The following is a 19,120-nucleotide window of genomic DNA, read 5'->3' on the forward strand; positions in this document are numbered from 1 at the left end:
GCCCGGGAGGCTGCAAATTGCTGCAGTCACCATTAGGACAACCAGGGCCTGTCATGCTAACAGAAGATGAGACATTTGGAGCAGCAGGATCACAGGAGAGAGCAATGCGACAAGGCAGGAGCAGCTTACAATCAATATTCTCTGCCAACCACCTTTATGTATATGACCAGTAACATCCACCATTATGTGATCAACCACAGCGCTTGATATAATTGATTTTGGCTGATGTGTGTGTGTGTGTGTGTGTGAGTGTGTGGTCATGTGTATGAATCAGTGTATATGTGGGGGATTGGGAAACGGCAAGACAGAGAGCGAGAGAGAAAGAGAATGTGTTATTCGGTTTGTGAGGAGGCATGGAAGATGTGTTTGACAACAGCAGCACAATAGATTTGCAATTGTGAAATTGATTAAGGCTCTCACTTACATTATTGTAGAGATGCAATCAAGCAGAGAAGCATGGGCCGTTCACTTTCTTGTACATTATACATTTTGACATTGTGCAAGGAATACACTTTGTCTGAAACAATAATGTTGATACCTGGAGTTGAAACTTGCAGTTAGAGGGGGGGTATACACAAATCTAGTAAAAAAAATGTGGTTTCATATACTTGAAAGTTGTTTTTTAAAGTGGACTTGAACAAATATAAAGGTTTTTAAACCAATATGTTTCTGTACCTTAATGTTTCTCTTAGATTGAGAGTCAATTTTTTGTCATTGTTTGTTGAGAGACTATGCCTAAAATGATTAAGATTTAAAGTCGACCACAATATTGTCTACAAAACACATAATGATCAGTTAAGTTCAAAGGCTAACAAAGATTAGATTTACAATCTCAGTCAGGAGGAATGAAAAATATCCCTAAATCCTTGTAGAGATCTCAAAGAGGATCAATGTAAGCAGGCCATTGGCTTTTATGACATGGCAGATTTTTCTTCTCTTTATACTTCATTCTCTCTCACCCCCGATTCTCTCCCTCACTCTATCCCCACCTCTCTCTCCTGGGGCATTTATGTGGATGAGAGAGGAATGAATCACAGTAGAAGTAGTGAAGAAATAACTTTTCATGTGAAAACACCTCAGCTTTTATGGCTTTACTAAATGATCCATAATGCGGGCGGGGAGCACTCAGTCCTGCAGATTAAGGCGGGTCGGAGTGAGAACGAGGCTCAGTGCTGCAGCCGTTAGACCCCTCCACTGAAGCTCGCACCAGTACGGCACCAGCTGAGATAGGCACAAATCTCTTTTACGAGGCTGCCTCTTAAATAGCTGTCAGTCTAGTGTCTCACACGTGGCAGACTCCTCCAGCTCCCCTCACAGTAATTGAACCATCTCTCCCAGAGTGCTGAAATGGTGTGGGAAGCCATTCCAACAGCCTGTGTTGATACCATTAAACCAAACTCATGCATAAATCTAACTATATAGCCATCGTCACCCACCCTCCACCGAAGCCTCAACACCCCCAAAAGCAACCCTACTCCTTACTCCATTTCACCAGAGATGGTCCCAGGGTTAGATTTAATCTAAATATTATTTACATTATCCCACAAGGGATATAGTACACTTGAATATCATTTGCAACACAGACTGTATTACTATGTTATTATTCTGGAATGACTGTTGCTTCTGTCAGGTTCTTCCCACCATGACAATGTTACAGCATTGCAAGAGGTGTCATGTGTTCCAGTAAGAAACAGACTAAAAGATAATAATTCTAAACTAACAATAATTATTGTAACTGAGGTAATTTACTTTTTTAATTGGCTGTTAATATTTCAAGTACCTAGTGGGATTTTCAGTGCCTTAACACAGTTTATCATATTGTAATGATATCATTGTAGAAATAATAATAACTTAATAGAAGTTGTAAATAATGCTAAATAAATAGCTGCCTTTCAACCTTAATTATGTTTTATTTTTCTCTGCTACGATTAAATGAATAACAAAGCCATATGCTTATAGTTGTTGTAACCGTGTCTAGTCCTCTGTGCTGAGGCAAGTCATTGGGAGATACACTGCTAAATAGTGTTCAAGCTCTTATGAATGCTTTAGTAAATGCTAAACGCTTTCACATCATGTCATTATTATACAAAAAATCTATTTTATTACATTTGAAAATTAGCATAAGATAATTAGCAAATGCTGACTTCTCTATGGATGGTTGATGGTGAGACCAACAATGTAAATATCTGCAGGCTACAGCTTAATCCAAAGTAGAGGTAGTGAAGGCATGAGTGAGTAAGGTGGATATTTGTTCACTGTGACAAGTTGGCTCTGACTTCTGACAAAATTATGGAGGTTGCATATGTTTAAAGATTTACTTAAGCAAGCTGAAAATTATTGCTTCATTGACCTTTTCTGCTTGACAGTTGTACTTTTGACCTCTTGTGATTGGGTGTGGTCAGAAATGTGTCAGCTCTATTTCACCTGGAAGAACACCCAGCAGTAATGTCAGGGTGCACTATAGTAAATGCACACCCTACTACACTAAAGCAGCAATAGTGGTAGCAAAATCTTTTTTTTCTCTTCAAGTGTTAAGCTACTGCTCAAGTAAAAAAAAAAGTAATAAGAAAGGTATAATTGACTGTGTCAATTCCATCAGTTGTGTTATTGCATGGATATGTGAAGAATATTTTGTAGAAAGTTGTGTTGTATATCCAAACAAACTCAGCCCAAACAAATGTGCCCACGAGGGGGAATAAAGAGATACAAACCTGTATATTTTGGTAATCAAAATTATTATTGCTACAGTGCATGCTGTCTCATCTGAGAGCAATTTGTGATTGAAGTTTTAGTTGGTGAGAGAAAAACAACTCTTTAGCTAATGAATATCTGAAGCTTCTCCCCATTAGACATACTTCTCCTATTACGGCAATATGCATTACATTCGAATCTTAGAAAGTCAATAATTTTTATTGAATTCCCACAAGTCCATCAACAGTAGAATCTGCTTAAGTGCGACGCCAACCATGCCAACAGATACTGTAAGTAATGACTTTTCCCACTGAAAACACTGATGCAAGCCAGAGCTTTAATAAGAATCCAAGTGCCAAACTCACTGCTTCGCTTCTCTTTATAATATAAACACAATAAAGAAGTATTTGCATTTATATAGTTCTTCCAAATCATCTGACGCTGCTGCCAGGCACTACCCAGAAACAGCTGAGCTTCAAACTGATTGTTACCTGGGGAAAATTAAGATAAGGGAGTAATCCCATGGATGAAAATGGCTTTGTTGGACCCACAGCAGTAGGGCCAACCAGGTAGGCAGAATTAACAGACCCCTTCCTGTTGCCAGTAATGAAAATGCCTAGCCTCTTTATATTCTATGTTTTTAATACGATAGGAATGATATCTCACTCATCCCCCTACTGGGATGCAGTATATCTTGATCTTCTGAGGATCAGGCTGGTGTGTACTTTTGCATATTTGGATGAGGTAATGAGTGTATCATAAGACTCAGAATATGAATTAAAAGCTCATTCCATCCTAGTTAATATGTACTGCTTTGAATCTGATGGGAGCTGCAATATATCCGGATTTAACTGAGAACCACATAAGGTTGTTGACAGCACCAGAATTCATGATTCTTTGGTGTTGCACATACTGGAAAGACAGTTATCCATTCATCTGTTAATCCATTTTTGTGTGTCGTCGTTTTTCACACCAATTTCACACCCTCATTTGTTTCACTAGTATCATAGACCACGTAGAGTACTGCATCATAACTATATGTTAGCATTCAAACTGGCCAGCTCATATCTACATACGGGGAGAACAAAAAGTGCTATAGGTGATGGCAACAGGATAGTGATCTGAACTGTCTGATTTAATGACCGGGTGACTTTAATGATAATCCACTTGCCTCTCCCTCCCTCTTTCCCCCCTTAGGACCTCTGTTGGATGACAGGAAACAAACAGTGCTCTGACACTTCCCGCTAATTAGCATCATTAGCATACGGCCATTATGTGGCTGGACGGTAGCATGACAGAGCTCTGAGAAAGGCTACAGCGATGACCTTTGGTGGACAACACCAGCTGTCAGTAATTACCCATAGCATTCGCCAAAGGGATGGAGACAAAGACTGACTCCTTGTCCTTGAGCACCTATGGCTCCCAGGAACGTCTCCCTTTTTATTTTCCTTTAGCAGTAAGTGAAATTATTTATACAAAGAAAAAGAAATGTGCTCACATGCTAAAACATAAATATATGGTTGTTTCTTTGCCTTAAAATTAAGGACCTTAAAGTTTATAGAATTTGGGCTGAGCTTTAATTAAAATGTGTCATTAAATTGAGAGATGCACCAGAGTATTTTCCACCACAAGCTTAAGTATGCACACTTTTGACAAATATATTACACTGAGTGGGAAATAACGACTTAAACATTGTTGCTGTATAAATCCAAATTTTAAATCTTCAAGTGGAAATCATTGTATTCTCTGCCTAAGTGCCGGTAATCATGAGTAATTGTTTGTTGTAGATTTCTTGAGCTTCTAACAGTCTTTGAAGCTATAATGTTGACTTTATAACTCCATGTTTTCTTTCATCTCTGCGCGCAACTTCTGTAGCAATGAGGCAAAACAGCTCTGAGCATTGGTGTAGTAAAAAGGTAATTTGAAACATCAAAAATTTGTTTGGAAAATGATGTGCATAGAGATGAAATAGCTACCTGGTGCAGTGGTACCCAAATGCATTAACCTCCCTATCCCAAGTATAATCACAGACAAGTACGTATGAATACACACACAGGTGTGTGCACAAACTCACACACGCATTACTGTTGCTATACTTGTGAGTCCCTCTTATTGATGTGATGCATTCCCTAACCCACAACGTTAACCTTAACATCACAACTATGTGCCTAACCCTAACCCTAACAGTGATTGAGGACAGGCCAGTATGTCTCACTTTTTTATTAACGCAATACAAAATGATCCTCATAATGGTCCTGACAAAGAGTGAAAAAAAGGACCAGAGTTGCACACCCACAAAGAAAACACCCACATTTCTACACCACCTCCTTCCCATACAGTAGACACTAATTTAACAGTACTTGTCTAAAGTTTCCCCAGTGGTCTCCTGGCTCTGAAGTTTTTTTTTTCTTGTTTTTTACATTGTTATCATGTTGTCTCTCTCTCTCAACAGGAACGGCTGTTATGAACGTGACTGCATCAGATGCTGACGACCCTACATACGGCAGCAGTGCCAGAGTGGTGTACAGCGTACTCGATGGAGAAAAGTTTTTCACTGTTGACAGAAAAACAGGTAAGAATGACCAGATTTTCTTGTGCTCCTTTTTTCTACCTCAAGTAATCTAAAGCTCAGAGAGAGAGATTAAAATGTGTACTCACAAACATCAAATCAATTGGCCAAAAACAAGCAGCTTAAGTTTTAGCCAACACTACCGGCTCCTTTTTGCAAACACTCAAACTACCATACATTGTTTGGCTCAACACAGTGTGGATTGCACCTTCAAGCATATATTTTAAGAAAATATATAAATCTAAAATAAACATAGCACATATTACTTGGAAATTCAATGCGACAAAAAATCTCATTATTGTTAATTATTAATTTTATTTTTTCCTAATTGTTTTGGTTTTATTGTACGTTTTATTGCTCTCGCAAATCGGGGCACGTGTGTAAGGCTCAGCAGTCTGAAGGCCGCGAGCCAGGCTTCGCCCGAGCCTTTCAAGGTCGATCTAGAGCCGTCAGCGGCGCACCGCCACTGGAGGAAATGCGCCCGAGCGGATGGCCAGCCAGCAGACATTGGTCGGATTTTGCGGAGAGCTCGCCAAAGAAACTCGGAGATCTCGAGTTTCAAAGGCCGAGGATCTTCATCACATTTTTTTTTTTTTCTCATGTCACCTCGGGGGCTCTATTGTTATTGTTAGACTTGCACTGGGTATTTAGCACGATAAAGCCTAACAATGTTCTTTACCCACTAGTGCTAAGGATCTGTAAGTAATCACTATTATATCAGTCCTGGGTTATATTTCCATCACATACAGATTTACCCTTCAGAAGAATCTCCTCCAGCTATATGATAGAACATTCTCTATTCCCCAACTGCTGTGGGTCTTATAGGAGTGATATTACCTGACCCAGAGTCTTTCAGGAGTAGCTTAGCATTGGTGTTGCCTTTGAATGCCCCTCCAGGGAAAAGCACTAAAGTTTTAATGATTCCTTTTTTGGTCTCCACCACTTTGATTTGGTCAGCCTGGGAGGGTGGATGATAAATGGCTCTGCATCAGTGGTACTAGCCAGGAGACTGGATGGTTCATTCCAGCTTCTGTCTCACGACCCCCATTCCATCCACCCCCTTTACCCATTTTGTAGGCAGACAGGCCAGCCTAATAGGTATGAGTCAAGAAGGTCAAAATGAAGAGGAGACAGAACAGCTGTGAAATCTGCCTCATTAATATCACTCTCACTCACCCTGACAACAAACTGAACAGCAAGTCTGTGTTTCTTTTTGTCGCTTTGGCCATTGTGGAATTGTCTGTAGGTGTTTTTGAGTATCTGAGTCAAAGGAGTGATTTTACAAGGACTGAACTATACACTGTATATAAAGTAAATCAGGATGTTATTTTTAAATAGGAAACTGCAAAAACCCTACTAAACACATTTACATGTCCTAGTTTGCCCTTTAACTATGGTTATTCTATATAAATCAAGGAATACAGACAATATTTTACTCACAGAATAAAAAAAAAATCTGAAGAAGAATTATATATTCCAAAATAATAAAAAGAGACATCCATTGATGACATACTATATGCTGTGCAGCATACCATAGTATGGGGATGGTCTGCCATAGGGCCTCTTAATGCCAGTATATGTATATTTTGCTAGTATATGTGTTCTTGCATTGTGCTTCTCAAGATGGGAAGGCGCTCTAGACTGCGGTCACACTAAGCTAATCACCTACCTTTCTCCCTCCTTCCAAAGCACACTGGCAACTAGGACGCTTCTATATTTCAAGGCAAAAAGAAAAAGGAACCAAGTACAAAAAAAATGGTTCTATACATGAATGCAACTGCTGAAAGTGTAGACAAAGACATATGTGCCTCTTTCTGCTTTTATCCACTTCAAGAGTGGCTGTTCTACGTGCTAGCTGGAGATATGTCCACGTGGCTCACTCTGTAAGAGTGCAATGGCACTTCCCATGAAAGAGAGCAGAAATATGTACAGATCATTGGTTGCTAACAGGGCTCACACAGCAGCAAAGGAAATTACAGTGACAGGCTCAAAAGGAAAGCTGACAACTTAGTCTGGCAAAACTACTTCTTTTCAATTATCATGGTAGCCATAATGCCCAAATGGCAAGGAGGCTAGTTTCATAGGTACTCAGCAAAATTAGATTACCAATGTCTAGGGAAATAAAAACAGAAATGCAATTGATGTGAGTAACATCAGTGAGTAATCGTAACAGCATCATTTATTTCACATTAATGTAATGCATTACCATGCCGAGGCACTATTTCACAGTTGCTGTACATGGCCCTATTACTCGGTTAAATTGGTTAATGTTAAGGCTACGTGACATGCATTTATATATGGACCACATACACACTGCATTCATGAATACAGTCCATGTAGACTCATCTACATATATCTACCATGATGTTGGAGCAGTGGTGCTGTATACTAGTTGTGGATTGGGGCTTTACTTTTGACAGCCCTGATTTAGATGCATCCCCTCTGGCCTTTGGTTTATGAAAGAGGAGCATGTCATGTGCCTACCTCCTTAACTCCAGTGCTGCATGTACTGTATTTTGGCTACTCACAGAACATGGCCCAGGGCTAAATGTGACTGGAATCAGTGAGTTGTGTACCCAACACAATGCAAACCTTTGGGAGTGAGATAGCACACCAAGCCCAGGAAATGCATCAATAGATTCTGATGGGGAAAATCCCAAGGGGTAAAGTGGAATTATATTACTACTGCACAGCAAACCAGCCAGCTACTGATTCTGCTGCTGCTGGGCCAATGTGGAAGAGATGTGCCAAGAAGGACCATGTGCTACTTTGTGAGCATGTGAGCGACTCATGTAGACTAAAAAGAAAGACCACAGTACTAGCTCTTTGAGCAACCAAACATAGTTATGTAACTTCACAAATAGAATGTCATGTATGTCTACCCCAACAATGATAAGACACGATGAACCAGACATCACATCTAACCTAAACTTTTTGATTAAGATGTCTGCATTTGGTCATAGTAAGATGACCATGTGTTTCCATAAATGTTTGTCTTGGTTACCACAATGTTTTGTCACTTCTTTGATGTTCTACTAGTTGAAATTAGGGAGTTTAACTTTTATAATGCACTTCCTTAAATTGGAGGACTAGCATGGCTTAACTCAGTGAATGTGTTTTCAGTGTTTTTAACTGATCACTGACGGTTAAAAAGCATCTGAACATAGACCCCAGAGCATTGAAGGCTTTTGTGTGCCTTCTAATTCATTCTCTACTTTATATCACTTTCTCTATGTCCCTCACTTGCTCTTTGGAAATCCACTTCTCAGGTTTGATTGCAGTCCTAGCCACCATGGAAAAGTTGTAATGCTGTTCAGGGTGGCTGAAGCATGCCTTCATTCTGCCCCTATATATTATTCATTTTAATACAGCTGAGCCATAAAATGGCATATGTGCAGAGGCACAAATATGACACAATCTCTTCCATCCAGCCAGTCTGGGGAGGTGAAATGAAATGTGCTGCACTTGTGTCTCCATAATACAGTGCTTAGCAGAAGGTGATATTCAAGCTGAGAGGGGAAATATAGTTGGTTATTGCATAAGTGCTAACCACTAATGTAACCTTTGCATTGGCCTCACATACTATGCCTTGTCTTCCCCACTCTCTCTCTCTTCATCCCTCTGTCTTTCCCCTTCAATCTCTCCTCCATCCCTCAATCATTAGGGACCATCATGACAGCAGTGGCGGATTTGGACCGTGAGACACAGGATCGTTACGAGTTGGTTGTCAAGGCAACAGACATGGCAGGACAAATGGGCGGTCTCTCCGGCTCCACCACGGTGACCATAGTGATCACAGATGTTAATGACAACCCACCGCGCTTCCCACAGAGTGAGTGTCTCCTGCGCATTATCTTACTTTAGACAGAGAAAGAAATGAGACAGACACAGGAGTAGAGGGAGGAAACAGTGTAGAAAAAAAGAGTCAGAAATGACTGAGACTGTAAAAGACAAAGATGAGAATTAAGAGAGGGAGGAAAAATAATGAGGAAAGTGAAAGCTGAGACAGAATAACTGAGAAGATTATAAAAGACACACAATAGAGTTTGCAACCTGCAGGCCGCTGACACCAATAAGCAATGACGGCATCAGCAACCATACTGAATGGCCTGCATGTAGTCCAAGAAAATCATCTAACCTAAATTTATTGGCCTATCAAAGCTTCAGCCCATAACAAAGTAGTCTATCAAATATGGTGAATTGATGCGTTCCGCTGCACTTTTGATCATTCTATTTAAGTGAGGCTCATGAGAGGACTGAATCAATACGCCTGATTGTTCCCTCATTGTAATGTTATGGATTTATGATGGTGAGGTGGATTTTGGGCTTAACGGTTTTCACTTCACATCTGCACAACAGGAAGAGTTAATACATTCAGCTCAAAATGCAATCTGTGTTAATTCAGTTGAAAAATACAGCAGGCTTCTTTAAAACAAATAGCGAAAATTATTTGTTTGCATACTGCATCAACAAGTATATGTAGCACAATAAAAAGTGATTGTACTTACAGTTTCACACCTTTTAAAAGTTGTATTTCACTATAGCACCTATAATGTGATGTTCTTCAGATATATGAACATGCTAAATTCTACTCCTTACTGAATAATAATTAGTTGTATGAATAAAAAAGTACTTCCCCTCCTTGCTTTCATTTCAGCTTCTTATTTCGTCCTCTTTTTTGGCGATAAACTATAACACTATTACTTTTGTTACAGCTCAAGGAATATCATCTGACAGTCCGGTTGATTGTATGTGATATGTCTCCACACACCTTTTCTTATTTCTGTATAAATCCTTTTTTTTTTAATCTCAGTAAATCATATTTACCCAGTCAGAGGGATAAACCCTGCAGGAATGCTGTGTCTAGTGTATAGTGTGAGGAATAGATTTGGAAAGCAGCTTCATAAATAAGACGCAAAGGAAGATGATATACTGTATATGTAAAGACTTTGATGTTTCCTCATAAGTTCCCTGTTGGGAACAATACAGTTTTGTCTCCTTATTGTTTTTTTTATCTTTTTCATTCTGTTCTGACATTTGAAACACTCGGATTGACAAGGTGTCAACACAAGTAAAAGTTATGATCATGCACACCAGTTACTTAATATAATACATGCTTTAGTGATATTATTATTTTTAATAATTTTAATTAAATGCAGTTACAGTTAAATATTGTATTATATTTATCTATCTGCAATATATTGTAACAGCGATATAATTTAAATCCAATGTGAATTCTAATAAGTAGGGCTAGTGTCAACCGTTAATATGGTGCTAACAAAACAGCTTTGTTTTTCTCCATTACCTGTCTCTTCCTCTTTACCCTCTTTATCTTTGTTACTCTCTCATCCCTTCCTCCTCCCACTTTTCTGTTTCTGCTCCCTATCCATCTCTTCTACCAATATCCTTACTTCCCACCCACCTTTTTCCACCTACAGCCTTCATCTTTCCTCATCCTTCTTCTCCATGTTACCTTTGTCTCTCATCTTACTTCTTTTGTGGTGTTTTCTATACTTGTCACTGCATCCCACTGTTGCTTTGCTAAGCCTAACTCTTCTTGTTTTATTCGCCCATATGATTTCCACCTCCGGCCACCTACTCCATATACCAGAGATGTACCATTTTTCGGTGTCAGAGGGGGTGGCTGTGGGGACACCAGTTGGACGCGTCATTGCCACGGATGCAGACATGGGAGAGAACACAGACATGAGCTACTTGATCAAAGAGGGAGGGGACCTCTTCAAGGTCACTACCGATGTTGAGACTCAGGAAGCTGTTGTCTCCATCAAGAAGGTATAGTCAACTTAAAGGTATACTGCTTTGCTGTTGTTGTTTGTTATGCCAATATTTAGTTTTACAAGTATAAAGGCAATAAAATCATACAAATACATTTTGGCTTTAAAAACTCTTAAGTACCCACTTTTCAGTGCAAACACAATGAGCCTCAGAACATTTACTATTCTTATCTTAACTTTCTCTTACTTTCTTTTTATGGCGGGCTCGTACGAGTGTGGCACCTCAGAACTCGTATGAACAAATATGTTCATACGAGTGGATGCACGGGGCCCATTGTTTGGTCATTCAGTCTCTCTTTCCTTGACAGCATGACACCAACCAGCTTAATGAGCTAGCTAAGAGTCATTTTCTACTTTTGTAAAAGGACAATTTTGTATGCATCCTTATTTTGAATAAAAATCAAGAGCTGGCTACTTCATAGTGGCCACCATAACCAGGTAAGTGTGTATGTGTATGTCACATTTCCGGGAAGCATTTGTTGTTGTTTTTTCTTAAAAGAATATTTCAAGCTTCCTTGTCAGGCAGACCAGTTTCTTTCACCTTTGGCAAAATCCCATGAAAAGTGATTGGAATTTTGTTTGCTAGAAAAGTGACTGGGCCTTGCTGTTAACATTCAACAAAAACAGTTATTTTGCTTAAGTTAAAAGTGTTTGCGCCTAGCAGTTAAGTCTTTATAGTCAGTAAGGGTAACAGTTCTTATGCCCTGTTCAGACAGAGAAACTCAAAGTATGCTGAAGAGTTGGAGAAAGACAAATGATCATCATTCCCCTTGGGGTTTGACAAGTGCTGTCAGTGGCCTTTCACCTTGCGCTGACAAAAACTAAATCGAATGCAGAATGCAGTAGCATCTTTTCACTTAAGATACAGATGTAAAAAGTGACACATTGCTGTTGTGAATAGGGCCTGATGGCAGTATAAACATGTGATATTAAGCCAGAAGCAGTTGTTATGGTTCAATATACTGTCAACAGTGTGGCAGTCTATATCATCCTAGCTACCACTGATGACGACCTAGTGGTAAGCTGGTGCTGCAGACACAACAATAACCATCAACTCGAAACAAGATGATGTACACTGATGCATTGGCTCAGTGCTGCCACTAATGGGTGGAATCGATACTGCAATAGTCTTTTCTCATTCATTAGCATTGTTGCAATACAGCTTCTAGCCATACATAGCTTATTGTGGAATGAAACAGTTTTTGAACAGAATCTTGTTTTTCTTTCAGCCCTTGGACTTTGAGACCAAGCGCACACACAGTGTCGTGGTGGAGGCAGTAAATAAGCATGTTGACCCTCGCTTCGAGGACCTGGTTTCCTTCCGAGACCAGACCATTGTCCAAGTCAGTGTGTCAGACATAGATGAGCCACCCATTTTTCAACCAGCAGAGGGCGCAATCATGGAAGTGCAGGAGGATGCCAAAGTTGGAGCGCTGGTTGGCATTGTCACTGCCAGAGATCCAGATGTGAAGAATAAACCTGTCAGGTACGGCAAGGGATCAAATGCCAACTTCATGTAAAAGAAAAATGCGTTGTACTGTTGAAAATGGCAGAATGTATATCAGACCTAAGCTACATATTGTGTCAGAAAAAAAGGTTATGGCTAACTTTTACTCACATGAGTTACATGTAAACCGTAGCATAAAGTGAAGTTTACTTAGGTCTGATGGTTTTTATAATCCCAATTACTAGTTAAAATATAATATGTAGAGGGAAGTGGGGCTTTAAAGGAAAGAATTGATTCTGAGCCAATAGTACTGAGGTTGTACTGGTGTATAGTGTGATTTGTTTTGGTAATGATATGAGATTCGCTATAAATGAAAATCATTTGGCTGTGTTGAAATGTGGCATATAAATGAATAAAAATGTTGAGCTACAGTAAGATAGATACTGTAGGTACACAACTGCTTTTCATAACAGCCTGATAAAATATATCAACCAAACATTGGTAATAAAATATCACTGTAGAAAGGTTACTGCTAAATATGAATAACAGCATTATGAAGCAGCCTTTTCCATGGCAAATGAGTACCTTATTTTTATGTGGCTTGAACGGAACACTGAAGCACTGAAACATGGGCAGCCATTCCTCAAGCCCACAATCATGTATCTACTGTATATTACTTTACCACTGTAGATACTTTTTTATTAGAACTAAATTTCTACCATGAAAAATAAATATAACTTTAAAGAACTATAACTCACTAGCTGCAAGTACATACATTGGTAGCTGATGGGCTTATGAGAAAATCTCTTTTTAAACAATTCCTCTTAAAGATGGACTGAAAGTCCAAGCAAATAGTAAATGTTGAGACTTGTACAATGGATGGAGCTGTACTGTATGTCTCTTTTTTTCTCTCTGATAACTGTGTGTGATAAAAACAATATTATCTGGTAATCTTATGTACCAAAGTCTGTGGTTTATATGTCCTCAGAAGAACAATTGCAGTGTGAAAGGGGAATGTAGATAAGGGCTAAGACAGTCTCACTGATGGAGCATACACCGACACACGCGGTGCCTGTGCAAATTACCTCGATTAAAAATGCATGAGGCTCAGAGTTCCAGGTGTAATAAAGTGCAACACAATGGCAGCGCTGTCGTTCACCAGTGTCTTGGAGCTGAAAGTGTGTGCTACGTGTGCAAGCATATATGAGTGTGTGTGGTTATGTGTGTGCATGTGTTTGAGTAAGTAAATGGGTGAATGAGTGTGTGAAAGGGAGGGAGAAAGGTTAGCCAGGAGCCACCTACTGGGCAAAGTTAGTGAGCTCATGGCCTCTGGCATTAGGCAACACACCCGCTCAGAACTCAGCATAATCATGCACCCTAAGTGATGATGTTTCAGTGCAAAATATGCATTCATTGTGGATTTCATCATCAATACCATGTTGTGTTGGTGAAAGATTAATTCTGCCACAATTAAAACAATCTGCAAATGGAACCACTCCTCATGCAACACTTAAACCAAAGAAAGTCTGACAAACAAGGAATCAACCAGGTTGTCAAACACCTGTCAAACTAGACACACTTGTCAAAATGTGCTCTGATACAAAACAGGTTAGATAAAACAATTGTCTAGTTAAAAGGACATAAATACTGTTTTGCCTATATGACGGGGGTAGGGAATACCATGTGTGCATCAGCCAATTTTGTGTTTTGTGATGCAGATGGATTATGTTTGAAAGAAAGCTTTTTTTATTCTGAAGGTGTGAGCCTCAGTGTTTATGTAGAAAGGGATTGTTAAAAAACTAAAAACATAATGATGATGTTCCCCGACTCCCATCCCACGAAAACTGAAACCAGAGGTTCAGTTTTTGTTTTCTTTTGAAAAATAATCATGGTAGGCATGTGGGGAGGCAAGGATGCACAAAAACAATTAAGATGTTGGTTGTTTTTTTATTATTATTGTTATTAGTTGTTTTATACTGTACTGCTGTCAAATCTGTCATCTGACTGCAATTTCTATAAAAAAAGAAAGATAAAATGAAATATTGTGCAGCACAATTTGAGGTTGGGTAAAATCTAATTTTACTGTTTATACTGGAGACAAATGTCAGTGGTAGGTGTATATATAATCCAGCCAAATCTAATCACCCTCTTAAATGGGATGCATGTTAATTTAAGATGCAACAGTGATGGATACATGAAAACATTAATTCAGTGTCTTAAAAATGTATCCTTTCATTGCCATAGTGCCATTTTAGATGAAACTGAGGCAAAATCTCATTTCAATCACAAGTTATCTTTAGGTCATTCTATCCAAATGTAGTTACACCAGGACTAATAAAGAGTTAATTATCACTTTAATTTATTGACATGAATTAAATACAAATGGAAATGGAAATCTACACCCACACTTTTTGAATGTGTGATCAGAAACCTATTTAAATCCATGTGCTGTTCTCTCTACCCCATGAGTTTAGCATACGGGTCTCTTGACATTATGTTTTATATTTACATACATGTGACCACTATTCTCATGAGACCTGGGAGAATGCTGGCTGGCATGTTTGTCAGAGAAGTCTGAAGAGTGTCTAATGCCCATGGTACTTTATCATGGTTTATGTGGGCATGAGTAAGTCAGCCAGCTGTATGTGTGGTGGGGGAAAGGCACTAAGAACAAAGAAAACTTTCAGCAGATTTTTGTTGACTCACCAATCCTTTCAGAGCACCAAGTACCCCAAAGAAGGAAAGATGCATTTGTGGTTTTTCTAGAGTGCACAATGAAAATTTAATGTTTATTTTCTTACTCTGAATAGGCAAGGACACATTTATTGTATAGCCCCTTGCAGTTAAGGGACACAGCACTATAAGGGTCACAGGACCTGTGACAAGTCTCCAGTAAATGCTTTTAAATATAATTACTTTAACCCTCATCTGTATAAGTTCTTAATATTCAGTGTAGCCCAAAGTCAACTCTCCAAGTCCTTGTTAAGTTCTTAATTAAATTACTTCAAGAAATTGAAATTCCTGGATTATTGACTCTCTCTGCCTCCTCTCATTTACTGCTTCTCTTCTTAACATCTATATCTCTTTTCTTCATATTTGTTGTTACAGGTTTTCCATCGATCGGACCACAGACCAGGAGATGATCTTCCATATTGATCCTGATTCAGGCGCTATCACACTGGGCAAGATTTTGGACCGGGAGACCGCAGGCTGGCACAATATCACTGTGAAGGCTGTAGAAGCAGGTACATTGCATTCTCGTTCAAATTGACCTTATCAGCCATTGGGGCTGTACATCTTCATATTGCTGGGAAGAGTATGATATTATTTTCTAGTGACTTTTTCACCTTGCCAAAATTTCTCAAAGTTGCTGAAACTGAAGTATGTATAATTAACTCCACCAGGTACAATTTGAGCTAAAATTAGTGGTTTTATAGGCTTGTTTTGACTTTGATGTTCAGTCTGTGCAAGACATGTGGCTCCTAAATGTCAAAACAAAGCCGTGAAGAAACGTGCCATCAAGATAACACCAATGCAAAACAGCAAAGTCATAAACAAATAATTAAAACTCCTCTTTATTACCTTTCACAGTTACAGTAGCAGCCATGTACTTCTCCTTCTTATATGACTTGAAAAACTAAGGAAGCAATAACAGAAACATAGCTGAGGGGCAACTAAAATTGCTCTAAAGGAGAACACTTGCATTTGTTTGAACAATTTATGGCCCGGTTTTTAAAACAAGAAAGTTAAAATTGCTCTTGTGATTGGCAAGCCTTGTCTACACCCAGCGTCTGCCAGTGATGGAGACTGTACAAGTTGAATTAGCTGTCCAACATTTTCCGACTCCCACCAGGGGTGATAAGGGGTGATAGACAACCTCACACTGCTGTGCATCATTAGCTACCAAAGCTTTTTGGCACCTTTTCAGCAGCAGAGTGTTGTGGCTTTTAGCTTTGAGAAAGACAAGGAAAATAATGCACGGTAGTGGAACAGCACTTAAATGGATGTAAGAGGTTTTTTTTGTAAACAAAATGTATCATCTGAGAACAAGATACAGGTGTCATGGGATGAAAATTATTAACTCATAAAAATGCCAACACCAGTAAATAAAATATACACAATTCTTGATTTAATGGAATCTCATTGCAAGTTTTACATACTGCTGCATGCACAGGTGCTTGTTTGACTAGTAATGAAAATAATAAGAATCAGAATTAGCTTCATTGGCCAAGCATGGGTACAAACACAAAGAATTTGTGACTTGTGTACTTACACAGGAAGACACAGCAGCTAAAAACAATGACAACAAAGCATGGGATTAAATATGTAAATGTACATGTGTGTATTAACTGGTAATAAGTATAAATAAATAAATAAGTTATTTTCAGTTTAGATTGATTTATTGTCCTATCAGGCTTGCCAGTCAATTTGAGTGCTTCACAACCAAAACAGCTGGTCAGCTAGAAACCTGAGCCGGTTTTCATATGTTCTGCCAATCCATCAGGGACCAATCATAGTCCTTGGATGTAGCCATCAATGCACATCGATGTCGTCTTTCTAATACCATCGTGAAAACACAGTCATAATTTTATCACTTGTCTTAGAGCTGACAAACACATCACTGAGAATGAAGGGAGAGCTTACATTTTTTCATCTCATTGGGTGCTTTTGCTATTGCAAAGAAAATAAAGAATGTAATAACTTTGGGGAACTGGGAAGTTATTACTATACCATTAGAAGTAAACTTGAGAAAGGAGGAGGCCTGGTGTTTCCCCTTTTTTCAATCTCGTACAGATGAAGTGATTTTGGGATTGCAGTGAAAGCAGAGGAGATTGCATTCTGCATCTAACTGGTATCTGCCATTGCACACAAGAAGGAAGAAAACAATGCTCATAAACAAAGCTGATTTTAAAATGTCTTCATATTTGTTCCTTTCTCATATAGCCTCAGACTGTGATTACCCCAATAATCAATACAGCCTAAACCGAATAGTAAGCAGTCTCACCCAACACAAACATTAAGACAAAATTAGACTAGAGTCTTTTTTTTGGAGCTGTAATTCCCAGAGCAATTTGGGCGCTTTTGTGTTCTGCTTCTTTGTGCTTGGCATTATGTCATAGGCACATTTTAATGTTAATTGAACATTTAAAGCAGCCCTAACCCTCCCAATATCAGACGAAAACACATGCCTGCACTTGATAGATAAAGCCTCTCACATTGCTTTCCAAGGAAACATCCGGACAGACAGAGTCAGTGGTCAGCGCCATCAGAATTCCCATCCAGAATGTTTCTTTATCGTCTGTTAGCTCATGGAGTCCTGAGAGCTGTAGACACAGAGACAGGAGACAGAAGAAAAAAAAAAAAAAAAAGGCACAAAGAAAATGGAATGACGGATGGAACTTGTTGAAACAGCTAGCTAGAGTATTTTAAGAAAGGACCTCGATTTTCCATAATGATTTTGTTCGTTTTTTGCTGGGTCTCTGCTCATAAGCTGAAGGCACAAGGCAACTTGTCTGAGGACATTTTAAAACTAGAGTTTTGTGGCACAACCCTTAATTATTCCCCCAGTCTATTACTGACCTTTGAACTGTTGTATTGCCACTATATCAGTATTGGACAAGTGACAACAGCTTTTCTGACATGCTCTGACTCTGTGCCCTAGGATTAACCCCGGCTGCAAAACTGCAAGAAACACACTAAATGTCAATTACCGCACATGTGTCTGTGGACTAAGTGAAGATGTTTTAGTTCAAGTGCAACCATGAGCAGACTGCACTGCGATGATATCCCACCAATCAAACACAAATACACACACCCAGTGTCTTCATATTCAGCCAATTAAAAGAAGCCACCACTAGCATCTCATCCTGCAGACATTGTCACTGTAAAGGAAGAAACAACCTCTCATCTGTATAGGACTTGTCTCCCTTCAAGAGAACACAGAACCTCCTGAGTACAGGAGGAGCATTTAACTGCAGTGTCACTAGCCGGGGTACTCGTACTTCTTCACAGTCTTCTCCATAGAAACATATCGGGGCAAGTTAGAGTGACATATAATTTTCCAGAACTGATAGCAAGTATGATATCACCTTGCAAAACTGCTTTTTTACCCAGACAGGTAGGTGGAAAAAAAGAGCATCACCCTGAGGGCAAAAAGATACCGAAGTAGCTGAAAAGTCTTTATCTTTTCCACTGTTGCAGGGAAGAGACATTTTCCTGCAGCATAACTTTTCTCACTTGCTGTCTGGCAAACAAATGCACACTGTTTGATTTTTATGGCGTTAGAACATTATTCTCTTCAAATCCAAATGAATCGCCAACTTGTTGCAAGGGAGATAAGTGTGTCTGTCCTTTCAATCAAAGTTGGAAAATACGAAAGAAGAAAATGGATCTAAAAAGCAAAGCAAAAAAAAAAAANNAAAAAAAAAAAAAAAGGTCCTGTTTGTGAAGTACAATAAGCTGTTCAAATAAAACTGGGAGTCAAAATGAGATGAAATTTGTTAAAAAAGAACAGGGAAGTTATTATGTACCACAGAGGGTTTTAAAGTGCTCTGTTTGGATTGTAGTGGATGCTGTTGTAGTGAAAAGAACATCTGTTGGGCGCCCGGTTAGCTCAGT

General features: G+C 39.1%; 1 protein-coding gene across 1 annotated transcript in view; it reads left to right on the top strand.

The window, feature by feature from the left end:
• Positions 1 to 19,120, top strand: part of LOC118328367 (cadherin-22-like) — a 69,142-nt gene that overhangs the window by 21,349 nt on the left and 28,673 nt on the right. The window contains exons 3-7 of the mRNA XM_035662064.1: positions 5,144 to 5,263; positions 8,925 to 9,092; positions 10,872 to 11,053; positions 12,285 to 12,541; positions 15,611 to 15,747. Coding sequence (XP_035517957.1) covers positions 5,144 to 5,263; positions 8,925 to 9,092; positions 10,872 to 11,053; positions 12,285 to 12,541; positions 15,611 to 15,747 — 864 coding nt within the window. The remainder of the gene's footprint in view (positions 1 to 5,143; positions 5,264 to 8,924; positions 9,093 to 10,871; positions 11,054 to 12,284; positions 12,542 to 15,610; positions 15,748 to 19,120) is intronic.

The sequence above is a fragment of the Morone saxatilis genome, unplaced genomic scaffold, assembly GCF_004916995.1.
Source record: "Morone saxatilis isolate NCDOM2014 unplaced genomic scaffold, NCSU_SB_2.0 Contig18, whole genome shotgun sequence".
Lineage (NCBI taxonomy): Eukaryota > Metazoa > Chordata > Actinopteri > Moronidae > Morone > Morone saxatilis.